The sequence below is a fragment of the Lepidochelys kempii genome, chromosome 2 (assembly GCF_965140265.1).
Source record: "Lepidochelys kempii isolate rLepKem1 chromosome 2, rLepKem1.hap2, whole genome shotgun sequence".
Lineage (NCBI taxonomy): Eukaryota > Metazoa > Chordata > Testudines > Cheloniidae > Lepidochelys > Lepidochelys kempii.
The window spans coordinates 179030998-179045688 of record NC_133257.1 but is presented as its reverse complement, the minus strand read 5'-3'; the positions used below and the strand labels follow the sequence as shown (position 1 = coordinate 179045688).

The window sequence follows — 14691 nt, the reverse complement described above, 5'->3', positions numbered from 1 at the left end:
TAGCTGTTTGTCTCACTTTATTTACTTGGTGTTGGGTATTTGTCAATGTCATTTCATATCTGCAGAAAATTCATACGTTATATGGAAGTATGTATGTGTGTGAGTGTGCTGAAGGTCACATGACTATTTCATCCTATTTGGTGGAGCAGCTTGACTTTTTTCCCTTGCTTTTGGTGATGGTTGTGAGTGCAGAAGTTGATTGACAGATGCATGCCAGAAACCCCCATTCTCCTTTTCAAAGACTACATATGATGGATTGCGATCTTTCAGCTCAGCAGGACACAGGGACCATGCAAGCTGTAATTGGTCAGGTATGGAGTCAGCCATTTCTCAACTCCCCTTTTATTTTTTTCACAAGGGTCTAACCATATGATTCATGTAATTCATATTTACAGTACCATCTTTCTATCTGTATCTTCAGCTACCAGCAAGTGTAGTGCTGAAAGTGAGAAAGGCAAAAGACCATATTAATCTGGCCAGGGACTCACTAGTTAAACCTAAAAATGTCATGCTTTGCTTTAATAATCCCAGTTTATAATTTAGTCTGAGCTTTGTCAATATTTATTTTTTAATTTACCTTTGTATTTTGTCTAAATATACTGAAGTAGAAGAAGTGAAGAGCAAAAGTATTATGTTTACTAAGGAGTTGCTTCATATTCCTAATGCTGTTCATTATTTGTATATTGGCTGCATTTTTATACTAGAGGCTGTGGATTTCTTTGCTTTTTACTCCTAACCCAGATAATGTGTGATTGAGCTTGGTAAATGTAGTAGTCTTTGCTGCTGCAGAGGGGCAGCCTGCAAATTAAACACTGCCACAATCTGAAAGGTCCAGGTGGTCTGCTCGTGCTTCCTAATGCAATCCAGCACAACAGCTTTAATAAACAGCTCTATTTAGTTCTCCCTCCCTGTATCCAGGGAAGTGAACTGGTCTGGGGCTGCTGGGATGAAATGCCAGAAGAATATCTCTCTGAGGCCTCACAAGCTGATTTTTAGAGCTTTTCCGTTTTGTCGTCTTTTGTCTTCCAAATGGGTCAGTGAGTCCTTCTCTTTCTGTTTTGTGATTTCTGATAAGTCTGTAGTTCTATGTGTGTGTGTTTTAAATGATCTGTTTTGAGCTTAACCAGAAGAGAGAAGAATCATTGTCTTTTCATTTGCCTTCAAATAATAACCTGGACTGGTGGTGAAAGAAATTATAGTGTCCTGCTGCATAGGAAGGGCTGTTTCCCTATGAGTGCAATAGGAGTGGGAAGAGGGTGTCTGATTTTTTGCTAACAAAATTTTAAGTACTCAACACTTTCTCATTAACCATTGACTCATAAATCAGTCTCTGGTAAAGGATATTTATGAACTCTCAAAAGTTTGTTATTTTTTTGCATATGTTTCCAGCATAGTGAACACATGCTGCTAAAGTGATGACACAGTATTTGTATTCCCTGTATGTTAATACAGTGGTGGAAAAACACACATTTTACTATTTTCAACTAAATTACAGCAAAGCACTGAAGTCTCTCAAAGCATATGGTTTATTAATATCATCATATGCAGTAATGCACTTTTACATGGAAAATGTCAGATACGTAATACCATGTTTACCACAGACTAGTATTGCTTTAAATATTTTAAAAAGAGAGAATACATTTTTTATTAAAAATCCCCCAAACATTAAATAGCTTTCTGTTAGCACTTAAAAAGTGGCACTTTTTTGGCAGTATAAAATTGCCTGAAAAAATATGTTTTGGAGAGTGCTAATTACCTTTTTGTGCCAACTTGTTCAGTGTTAAATAAATATATTTTATGGTATTAAAGCAAATGTAACAATAAGGATTTACATATATACTGTTGACAGGAAATGTAACTTGAAGGCTTGAAGAATCACAAACCTTGTGAGAGCTGCAGTATCCTCATTAATGTAACTTTTCCCGTGTATAAGTTACCTATATTTTATTTAATGCTTGTTATATTTTTGAAAATGATTTTTGACAGTGGAATGAGTATGAGCATGTTTCTTTTGTGTATAATGTTTAATATTCCTCAATTAAAAACAAAGTTAGATGAATGTCTGAAAAAATATTTATAGTGTGGTGTTGTATGTCATTTTCCAAAAATCAATAATGAAAGCATGCACTTAAAAGAAAAATACATTTCACAATTTTAGGAACTAACTTTCTTTTTTTGTGTTAATTCAAGAGTATTGTTAATTAAGTCACTTATACAGCTTATGTGTGAGTTATAAATGTGTTCCAAGCATTTCTGCTATGTATGTGTGGACGTATGTGCATATAGGATGTGTACATGTATACCTATATATGTCTGTGTACATACATACAGTATTTTCAAGTCAATTTATTTTAGTTTTCATAAATTCTTCTCTTCAGTTTTTTATGAATAGCTACATAAATAGCTAATGCAGAATAAATAGCTAAAAATTTAAAAAAGATTTACCCTTTGATTAGAACTGCTGATATATGTTTTCGGTTTGTTAAATAAAATGCATTTTAAAATTAGGATGCATAAAACAATCATTTTAATTAGCTCATATTAATGAAAATAGAAATATTGATTTTCCTGTGGGTCTAAAACATTCAGCTGATAAAAAGAGAAAATAACTATCAAATGACATGCCCTAGGTTCCATAAAATCTCTCCAAAATTACATGTACTATATATTCTTTATTACTGATAAATCATAAAGCTATGAATATTCTATACATACCGGTATTTTTAAAAATGACCATTTCATTTGCTCCCATAATAGTGCTGAAAAAAGTTGTTCTTATGAGTTCTTGTTAACTTTCAAGGACCAAAAATTAAAACTTTAAAGAAATTTTTACCATTTAAATTTTTTCATTTTGTAACAATATTTCTCTCTGGCTTTAAGAACCAAATTCTGTTGGTGATGGCAATGGTAGGCATATTATTGCAGTCCTAATCATTATCTAGTAGCTGGTGTACTGGCTCCCAGAATTGCTTATATACCATCCCTCTGGATTTTTCCTCCCCCAAGCAAGCAATTAAGCAGCCAAGTACTCTGAAGAACAACCTCCTTGCCTAGTGTGTCAAGATCTAGAAGCTCATTGCTCATTGTGATTTTGATTCATAACTGGTGTGTTTGGAATCAAACCCTGATCTTTGACAGCTACCTTCCTTACATGCTGAACCATAATAGCTGTTTAAAATTATTTTCTTTTTATCCTTTTACATGAACATTTAAGTAGATTCCAAACCAGTTTTCCCCCTTTACCCTGAGACCGCCGAAACTGGTTATTAACTGTATCATCATCTAATTAATTAAACTGCATCTTTCTACCTTGTCTGTTCACTAAATCTTTACTGCACCTTCTTTTATTTTTTATTTTTTGTTGCAGACCTGAGCTTGTGAGTGACAGGTTAGTTCATCAGCATTACAGCCCTCTTGTTTTTGTCTCATCTCATGCAGACAGGTCACTGTGTCCAATCACCCTTCTGGCTTTGCTGTCCCCAGGGGAACCAAGGCCAGCCTGCCATCTTGATCCAGAGGCCCGAGGGCCCATGCTGGCTGCACATTTGTGTTCACTGGTTTTTGGAAATATAGTAGAACAGAGGGATACGAAATTAGATGGTAATAAAAACAAATGAAGTAAATTAGCAAAAAGTAAAAATCTTCTTCAAAAAGGCAAGAACTTGTCAATATTAGTATGTTTGGGTTGCCTTTCTTAACATCAGCCATGTTTATATATTTCAGTTATATCCTCCCATATGGTCTCATAATCTAACAAATGCTGTATATGCAAGAGTAAACACATGCTCTTTTTCCATAGAGAGTTTGGCTCCAAAGACCAATTTATGAGATTGATATCTCATACATTGTACAGCATAGCTGGGTCCTCTTCAGTTTTTACTTTGTTGTTTGTTTGTTATAATTATTTTAAGCAGTGGGATACCTTGGAAAAGAAGTCACTCATTTCAGTGACTTACTGGTCACTTTTCACAAGATTGATCTAAATGTCCAAATTAGTGGGTTTTTTAAACTGATTAATGCATTTGCAGCTGGCTAATTTTTAACCAGTGAAGAGAATATCTATATTTTAGTTTGGCTTGAACATCCATTAAACAATTCCTTGAGTACTCCTACAGAGAATCTTTTGCTGTTCAAATGCACATTCCTATTTCTAATCTGAAGGACACATAAAACTTTATTCTTTTAACTAAAAGAATCTTATACATTTAAGCATTCTAAACTTTATATTAAATACATTTTAGGAATAAACCCTTTTTCTACATTTTGGGCCATTCTTGTTCTCTCTGGCAAAATTAGTCTCATTGCGGTGAGTAGGACTACTTGCATGAGTAAGGTATTTGACCCACTGTCTACTTACAGAACTACTGTGGAGAGAGACATCATTGTCCTATATGGCTACCAACAGTTGAATTCTATCATTGGAGAGAGCAAGTGAGATGCTTATGGACAGGTAGACATTAAATCTTGTTTTCAGTAGTGCTGAAAACAATGTAAACAGAAAGAATCATGTCTAAAAACATATTTTTAATATTTATGTACACCCTGGTACTCTGATAATGAAACATTCCATCTCCACAGAAACACACTCTTTTATATGCTCTCCAGTACAGAGTTTCCATAAGAATTATTATTGTAAGGAGATGGAGGAATGTGGCTGTAATATTTTACAATATAAATATTTGTTGTAGAGGAGTTTGGATCTAGTTAATTTAATATATGTAAATTCTTTGGTCCTAGTCCTGGATTCCAGCAAAAGAATGCATTTCACTGTTGACTTTTCCTTTTACAGTGCAAAAGATGGATTTTTATCATTTTCTTTCATGTTTAAAATTATTTTCCTGCTTTCACACCAAAATCAGCTTTTAATTGATATCAGCCCTCTAAAAACGTTCTTATCAGTATTTTTTGTTTTCATAGTGCATTTCTTTTTCATCTTGTTGTGTAGTCTAGCCTATTACTTGGTGATTGAACCCATTTATGAAGTCAAATGTTTAAAGAGCAGTGATTTAAAGTGCACACATATTCACCATTATTTTAACCATAAAGAAAAACAATGCACAGGATATGACCCTTAAATTGCTGGGCATGCTACAATCTTTCAGTTGTGTAGATGTTCATCTTCTGGCAACGCATTTACATTCAAGTACCTTTGCTGTGGTTCCTTGATTCTAGCCTGATAAACTGAATACCAGTCTGGGCCACTTTTCCTATGTATAGTACATGGAAGTGACTGCATTGAGCCTCTTATCTGACATGTAGCTGTAACAAGGCTTTTATTTTTTGCCTCTGATCTGGACTGAAACTCAAATGGAGGAAATAAAAGACAGTTGAAGACAAATGCTTTAAGTTTAAAATGTGCTTAAGTGCGCTGCCGAGTTGGGACCCAAATCCTTACTCGTGTGAGTATCCCTTAGTTGTTCAAGTAGTTCTGTACAACACTGAACTCCGTGGGACTACTCACAAGAATAAAAGTATGCAGGATCAGGCCCTGGCTGCCTATTTACAAACTGTCGTTGCTCATAAATTCAGGGAAGTCTGATTTAAATGCCGGCTAAATAATTACAATACACACTGTTGTATAATTAGAGGTGACTGTTAGGACAAGAGAGAGTAATTTAAGGCTCTTGAACATTTTCATTTTTCATGAATGTCAGGACTACAGGTAAATGGACTATAGCTTCAGGCTTTTTGTTTTATCGCTGGCTTTGAAACCTTTCTGATATGTAGGACTGTGTCTTCAAAAGAGAGAGATTAGCTGTTGATATTTACTGCTGATTCTCTGTTGACTGGTAGTGCTGTTGCATAGGAGAGTTTTATCTAACTGTGAGATCAAAAGAAAATTTTGAAGATCAAGAGACTGTTCTAAATTCCTAGCTATTTTGAAAGTGACAGTGGGGGGGAGGGGGAGGGCGGGAAGCTTTATACCAAAGCACTCTCTTCTGTCCAATGGTATAAATGAATTTTCTTAAGCAATGTAAAATAAAGATCTTAGTTATTGCAAATGGATATTTCCACTATTAAAGATATATGTACTGTTCATGTCTTTTATACTATTTCTTGGCAAAATTAAGTCCTGAACCTGCAAGCCCTTAGGCACAGTCTTAATTTTACTCTCATGAGTAAACCCATTGACTCCATCGGGACTACTCATGGGCTTGGACTTGCACATGCTTAACATGGAGTTAAGCATGTGCGTGTTTGGAAGGTTGGGGCCTTACAGCCAGATATTGTAAACCCTTACTGACAGCAGTCCATAGTCACAGTAATAGTACCATTGCTGCGCTGCAATCTGTTACTCATGTGAGAAAGGATTTACTCTGAAGTCTTGCTCCTGTTAATATCAATGATAGTTTTTCTTTCACTTCACTAAAGCGATCTACAGCCAGTTGGGAAGTAAAAAGTCTTGATCCTGCAAATTTGTATCGCTTGAGTTGTGTGAGATTAGTTCTGTTGACCGCAGTTGGACTACTTGCCTGATATTGTCTACTTGTAACTGCGGTACTGGGCCCTAAGTTAGGCATAGCTCACAGACAGCAAGGGGTATTCCAAAGAAAAACAGGTCTTTAAGCAAAAGGGAAAAAAAAGTTAAAAACAAACCACATAATATTTCACTCACTGTTTCCATCAAGTAAATTTTGTTTTACAAATTTCAGACATCTCATGCTCGTGTGTTTAGGAGACACAGTCGAGCTCTGTAATGGCACTTCCAAAACGGAAGTATAATAAGGGCACAAATAATAGGACAAAAATGCTTTTTAGTAACCCCGTGCTATGGAAACAAGAGTTTCATTCAAGAGACAATAACAGAGCATGAGCCTTTTACAAGCAGATTAAGTAAACTGGTGATAATATGATGCAAAACAGCTGCGGTTAAACATATTACAGTAGATAATTATTGACATATCGGAATATTGTCCATTTTACTGAATTGTTTACTTCTCCAACTGCATTTCTGTTTATTGGGCCAGCTTTTGAGTTAAAAGCTAAGTCAGCTTTAGTTAGGCTTTAGTCAGGCCATACTCACACTGAAGTAAATAGGAGTTTTGCTGGAACTAAAATCTAAATATGAACTCGAGGATTTAGCCCATGTTTGGAAGATATAGTATTAAAGAAATACCAGATGAGCTAAGACTACAATATTTATGATTCGTTCTTTGTTTCAGAGTGTGGTCTCAGTCTTGTTCTCATTGTCCAAAAATCCCATGGTCCTCATTTGGAGCCAAATCAAGCCTATTATTGTTTACCCACAATATGATGCAGATGCTATCGGGCTCAGTTTTCTTATACAGCTCACAGTAGAGAATTTTGCCTGAGGCATACCAAACCGTAACTGTAAAAGGTGGGTAAAGATGTAAACAACATTGATATTTGTTTAAAAGAAATGTTTCGTTTAAACAGGTAAGTAGTAAATAAAGTAACAGTAATGAGTCTTATGTAGTTCTTGGTATTGGACCAAACCCTGAGAAGTGCCAAATACTTGCATAACACCTGCAGTTCCCATTCATTTCAGTAGGAGCTGCTGTTGTTCAGCAGAGACCAAATCCTGAAAGTACTGAAAGTTCCTTAGTCCCTTTCTCAGCATGATCAGGCCTTAAAATCTCAGTAGGGGAAGCTTTCATTTATTTTTTTTATTTTGATACTAAGTGATAAAGAGGAGTGGCTAGTACTGGTATATTAAGCTAGTCTAGGGAAACACAACCACTGTAGGATTCCTTGCTAAATGTTTTACCTTCTCCACACCATGTCCATCCCACTCTGTGTAGAAAACGTGCTTCACGTTCATCAGATGGATTATACAAAGCAGAAATAATATCTGCAAACAAGATTCCTTCAGTCCTTTGGAGTAAAGGTTAAAAGTTGTGGCAAATGTAAAAATGGCTTCTAACATGGATGAATAAAGCAGAGAACATCAAACTCATTTCACTTAGTGTCGTTCATGATGATTTATCATTATAGTCAGGGCAAACTGTGGTCTCAGAGCTGAAACAATTTTATCCATTTTTTAAAAAAAATAAAAACAGAATGTTCCAGCTTGGTTCTTATATCCTTAGGGTTGCAATATTGAATTCAGAATCAGGAAACTTAATCTTGCAGCCAGATTTGACAAGATGCTGGTTGAATGGTAGGCAGAAATGATGGTTTGTGGGGTGTAATGCCCAAGGTCAGACATGAAAAAAGGTAACAGGGTTTTTCCACCAGGTTTGAATGCTGTATTTACCTACCCTTTACCGCCATCGAAAAAAGCAAGAATTTCTTTGTGCACAAAACAATGAGCAATGTTCAAAGGTTTCAGATCCAAGCTGAAGATATAAAGTGAGCACTCTTTAAAACAAGTATATGAGGAGAACATTAAGTTGGCTATTTCTTTGTGATGTTATTTATTTAGATGCTGATCCTGCATACACTTAAGCATGTATATAATTCACACAAATAGTCCCAATTGACATCAGGAGGCTGCTCGCATGAGTAAAGCTACACATGTGCTTAAGTGTAGGCAGGATTGAGGCCTTGGAGCCAAATTGGCTTCAATAGAATTTGAACACAAACTGGGGGCACAAACTGGCACACAAACACAATGTAATTCAGCATTTTAGGGTTTGGGGTAGTTTGTGAAAATGGATATATTATATCTGAAATCTAAGAGAAGTAATTTATTTTTTGGTGTTCCAAAAAATATAATATCTAGATTTTGAGTGGCCAAATTAAAAAAAAATTACAAGATTCGAATTTCTTCCCTGCAAACATTGTTTTCAATTTACTATTAAACTCACAGTGGATTCTGAGAAAAGGGGAAATTGAAGGTAGTTCCAGAATTAGGGAATTAGTGTTGCTTTATAAGACACTTCAACTAACAGCTAGTACAAACACGATGTTCTCTTCTGTTCAGGTTCTGATACTGTGTGCATCACCGTGGTTATTAGATCTCAGCGTTTACATTCTGTAATCTAGTGTTTTCTAAACCCTTAAATCATCATTTATTTATTTAAAAGGTTATATCCAGCAATGGATTGTCTTGTAAAGCACACTTTGTCTCTTTCGTGAAGGACACCGTAGAAATGCATGCTGTTGTTGTAGTATTTCTTTCTTTCTTTTTACAAAGCCACACAATATTTTATTAAATTAAAAAGTGCATAGATTGTGTTGAGAAGAGAATTTGTAGACTTACTATGCATCATGATGTCTTTCACTACAGAAATTATTGTAAGTTTATTAGGCTATGTACATAGATTTCTACTCTGGCATTTAATAATCACTGAAAGACATCTGCAAGGGTATTTTTTTCCTTTCCCAAGAGAAAATAAAAAATAAATAAAAAAAGACAATTTTCTTTAAAAAGTGTATGATGGAAGTATATTCTAAGGGTCTGTCTCTGATCTCAATTTTGCTGATATAAATAAGGAGTAACTCCACTGAAGTCAATTGAGTTACACTGGTGCAAACATGACCAGCATCAGTCTCTAAACTAATAGGGTAAAATTCTGGAGTCCTTACTCATGACTTGTCTGCAGCGTTCATCAGTGCTCAGTTCAGGGGTGTGTCTTCCCAAGTTCATTTTAACATTAGAGGGTACTTTTAGTGAGCACCAGCTCAGTACATGGACCAGTTAATGCACTTCCAAAATCACACCCCTGTCGTGTGCATTGCCCCTCTGCGTAGACAAACCCTCAGGCAAATCTCCCACTGAAGCCACTGATTGATTATAGACTGTATGATATGACCCACAAACAGCCCAGCAAGAACCAACACCAAACAGGAGGATGGGAGATCAGAAGGGAAGACCTTGTGCTATACCATTTAATTGATGTTAATTTTAGCAGATTAATAATTCTCAATCAAATGCATTATGATTTTAAACTAGTATGTTTTTGAGCTACCTTCTCAACAGATTGCAATGGCTTAATTGATTACATTTTTTAACCCACAGGCTTCAGTGTTGTTTCCCAAGACAACAGACAAAGGTCTAGTTTCTCAGTGCATTATTCTGTTAGTACTCCCGGATGTTAATGTCAATAAGAAACATTTTAAAATTCAGTCAAAAACTGGAAAAATATTGAAGTAGCTATTTTTTTAGGTTTGAAGTTGTCTTTAAACTTTTAAAAGCTCCCTATACATTCTTCTTTCTTCCTCATGATAAACCTCTTTCCAGCAGACATGGCTCCATGGTTCAGTGCTGCTCCTTGTATGAGGCTTAAAAGGGTTTCTACAGTGTGCTATGGAAATCTCTCTTTGGCTTTTTGAGTACACTGCCTCCACAGTGCTCATGTTCTCTGACAGCCTGAGAGAAAATTATAGGCATGTAGCACCACCTAGTATTAAGGTTGCCCGACACTTCCCATTATAAGACCCTGCTTTCAGTTGCTTATAACTTTGCCAAATTTTAACTGCTTGTGTTGAAGAATTACATGCTAAGTATCTGCCCCAAGCTGAATTATTTTGGAAAATGTCAACAACAAGACTTGGAAAAAATACATTGTTTTGCCCATATTAAAAAATTCTGGTGACCTTTTCTTTGAACAGCTCTAACGCCCCCATACTTTGGAGCAGGGACTTGATAATTGGCAGAGCGGTGTCCTTTTGTCAGGGGTGTATCTTTTGCTTGTCATAATCCACCAAAATTTGGCCAGGTTATAAACCTTTGAAAAATGGACTTTGTACGTGCTCAGCAGAGACTTCTTAGATTTACCAGCTAAATTCCCTGAACATTCCATCCACACTGAACATGCTCCACCCCAAGATTAAGACTCCAGCCCACTACTTGTACTACTTGCCTGTGAAACATTAATTCAGCCCCTTTCTGTGTGTGCCTTCTGATACATGCTTTAATTACATGTTCACGTAATATATTCCCACTGGATTATTGGGACTAATAATCAAGATTAGGCTGGTTGAAGGGCTGGATGAGACTACAGTAGGGGAAAATGGGCTAGGGATTATAAAAACACGTACGTGTTATATCCTTTCCCTGCATCTTTGTCTGTTCAGTGTCAGTGTTAGTCTCTAAGCTGGGGGACCTGTCTTAACGAGTGTCTCCAAAGCACCTAACGTACTTGTTGGTGCTACGTAAAAAATAATAGCTAACAGAAATGCAGGTGTAAACTCAGAACCTGCTCCTGATATCTTACCATTCTTAACCAAAATTTTGCAAAAAAACTTCTAATGGCTGTGAGTGTCAAACGTTAATCTCTTAAATTCCTTTATTCTGCATTAATTGAGGATAGAGGGGAATGGGAGTTCAGGTGGCAGTGAATCCGGGATGCTACCATTTAAAATATTATTGATTTTATGTAACTTACGACTATAAAGCAATCCTTAAAGGTGACTTATTTCCAGAGTTGTTCTGTTAGCAAAGGTGAAGCTGGCTGTGCTGCTGACCCCCTCCTGCTGTGACTTAATGAGTCTTTTGGAATTGCTTTAGTAAAACACACTTTTGTGTTAGTATTGTTCAACCAGCCTTCGCTTGGTCAGAGCCATTTTAGGTGTTCACTACACTGGCATGGCTCTCAGTGAGATTGGAAAGATGAAATATTTTTCCTGGCCACCCACTTGTGCGTCCCTCAAAAAATGATCTGGGGAAGGTGAAAAAAGAACTTTCGTGATTTGTTTAACCATATTGTGTTTTACTTAAAATAATTAATATCTCTTTGTTTTCTCACCATGAATACAAGGTGGATTGTTAAAAAGTGATTCACATAGACTAGATGTCCTCTTAAGGTTCATATCACGGTATTATTTATGTGCTGCAGGCTCAGATCTCTACTCGCATGCACAGATGCAGCCACCATAGATGTCAAAGGCATTGAAAACCATGTATATGGAGACAAAATTGAGCCCTTTATGCTTTGTACTCACCATATTGCATGGGACTTCACTATTCTAACCCTTTTGAAACTGGGAACTTGTGCCACATACTGCACATCTATCTCCGGCTACCATCATATTCAGAGCTAACATTAGATTATGGGCCAAGTCCCAGTTCCATTGAAATCAGTGGCAAAGCTCCTGTTGATTTTAATGGGACCAGGATTTGGTCCTATATGTTTATTCATTGACATGTTCATTCAGTAATCTGCAGACTCAAACATGATGATGGGATCATTTAAATCCTGAAGAGTTCAGCAGAAAGGAGGCTATCAGTTCTGTCTTCCCCTGTAAATATTTGTAAAGCCCAGATTGTGCAGTGATCTTCATGTGGCTGTAGGCAGGGATCCACTCATGCAGAGTTTATTGCAAAATTGGGGCCTACCATGATTCCCATATTTAGGGATTAACTGTAACAATCTAATGCCACAACTAACACTAAGAAATTTAAAAGATTAACTCTTGAAGTATATACATTGTCATGCCCGCTGGGCTTTTAAGAGCTATTTTGTAACATACTATCTTAAATTCAGTGTATCTGTTAGCTAATTATGATATACAGTGGAAACATGAGGTAATGATTAAAAATATCTCTAATATTTTGAAAGAAATGATAGGGAGGGAGAGAAGATGAGATGCGTTTTAATTTTGCAGCTAAGGTCCTTGGTGATAGAGATATTCCTACCATGATTTAAAATAATAAATAAAATAATAAATGCTGGACAAGATGTGTGCCCCATGAAAATAAAGTTAAAGTTGTGACATTTGAAGAAAAGAAATGATAATTGATTCTGGAGTTCCAGCGGTGTAGTTCAAGTATTTTGGGGGAGAGGGCAAAGAGAGAGGGTGGTATCTATCTTTCCACTGAAATATTTAGGGGCTTCACTGAAGACCTGATTTTCAAGGATGGATTTGAATAGGGGATGGAGGTCCTTCAGAGTAAAAGGGGAGATTGTACCACAGATGAAACAGTAGTTTATATAATTACATTTAAAAGGATGAGCAAAAAATGAAATTACTGTACCACATTGTACTAGAATGTAGTCTTTGTCTTTTTATTTTCTCAACAGCATCATGAAGACTTTGAAATAAAAAGGAATGATGATGAAAGGCAGGGTTTTTAAAAGCTCTTAGCACTGGCCTAACTGTTCCCACTGATGTCAATTGTAAAATTCCCATTGACTTCAATAGGAGCAGAATTAGGCAAATATTGATTGCCGTTGAAAATCCCATCCATAATTTACTGAGTTGTATCAAGTAGTTTGCATCACAGTACAGTCAACATGGCTGGATTCTGAAGAGATGGTCTATACGATCTGTTAATTTAACCATTTACCATTATTTGTGGAGCAGAGTCTCATTTTTAGATCCTCTGAATAATTATATAAACCATTTATGTAATGTTTTCCATCTTTTAAATGTATTTATGTATTCCAGAGTGATTTTACAAACATAACCTACAAGGATCATTTCATCCACCACTGAGGTGAAACAATGCAAACGTTTAACAGCACACAGCAAATTTACATAACAGTTTGGGACAAGAAGTGAGGAATATCTTATCCAACTGCAACTTCTCATGGAATTTAAGCAGATTGTGACCATTTCAGCTTTGCATTTGGCCAGGCTAGCAACGCTATTTTTGCAATCCAGATGGGGGTTCCTTTGCACTTTGAAAGGCAAAAAAAGAAAATGTTTCTGCAAGTCCCACTTCCATGAATTATTTTTTACCATATTTCTTATGAAAACAGTGGCTCACAAATCCATTATTGTTTATACGTATTAAGTAATTTTGCTAGCATTTTTTATTTGTCTGAAAATATGGTGAAATAGCTCACCCTGCTGCATTCACAAATCATGGGAGAAGAAAGAGGGAGCCAATATTGCAGTATAAAGTGGCATGTAAATCTTCTACTGTACTATATTTTTTAAAAAATAGAACCTTCACTTATTCAAATCATGCACATTTAATGTAAAAAGAAATGCATGATAAACAAAACATTACAAATTTAACAGACATAGTCTGACATTCAGTGTTGGTAATCACGCAAAAACTTTGGCCCCAAATACAGATCCTTGCCCTGAACACAGTCAGGGCCACTATAAATACTAAAGGTCTAATCCAAAACTGTTTAAGTCAATGGGAAGTTAATGGATTTTAGATCAGGTCCAAGGTAATTAATTAATTAGTATTTTAGCAATAGCTGCCTGTTGTATTCACAAATTACCTGTGCTATTTCTGAGAGACTCAACTGTTTCCTGAGAGTCCCTGAATGTTCTAAAAAAGTCTGGATTTCACCTAGCTAGAAATAATGTATTGTTCTTTTTAAACAAATGTGAACTGACTACATTACTTGTATGACAGAGTAAAATACCACCTTGCTGCCTAAAAGGATACCATACTGGAAATTTACTTCTATAAATACAATACAGTGCATTTATCCAAATCTAATGGGCTGTCAAGCTGAAAACTAAGGTAAGCCTTTCCCTAAGGCTCTGAACTAAGGGTAAAATCCTGGCGTCATTGAAGTCAACGGGAATTTTGTCATTGACTTAGTGGTGCCTGAATTTCACCCAAAGAATCTACAGTGGGAACTAGTGTAGAAACTCTGTGATATCGGGGGACTCTTCAGGGATCTGCTCTAGTGGATCCCAATGTAGGATTGAAGCCACAGAGAACTTTACATCTTCAAAGAGCTGTATATTAACTCATCCCAATGGCATACCATGAAGGACAGGACTTTTTAAGATATACTCATAACTTGTGGTGTAAGGAACCTCAGCTCCCAAAGAATGCATCTTTTCTCTTGTCCCCTTTCACTTTTTTATGTT

The 14691-nt window shown here is 36.1% G+C and overlaps 1 protein-coding gene across 1 annotated transcript in view; it reads left to right on the top strand.

Moving 5' to 3' along the window:
* The first annotated feature begins 206 nt into the window (after positions 1–206).
* The window catches only part of POU6F2 (POU class 6 homeobox 2), a 371569-nt gene continuing 357084 nt past the window's right edge, over positions 207–14691 (top strand). Inside the window, exon 1 of the mRNA XM_073329486.1 lies at positions 207–311. Coding sequence (XP_073185587.1) covers positions 207–311 — 105 coding nt within the window. The remainder of the gene's footprint in view (positions 312–14691) is intronic.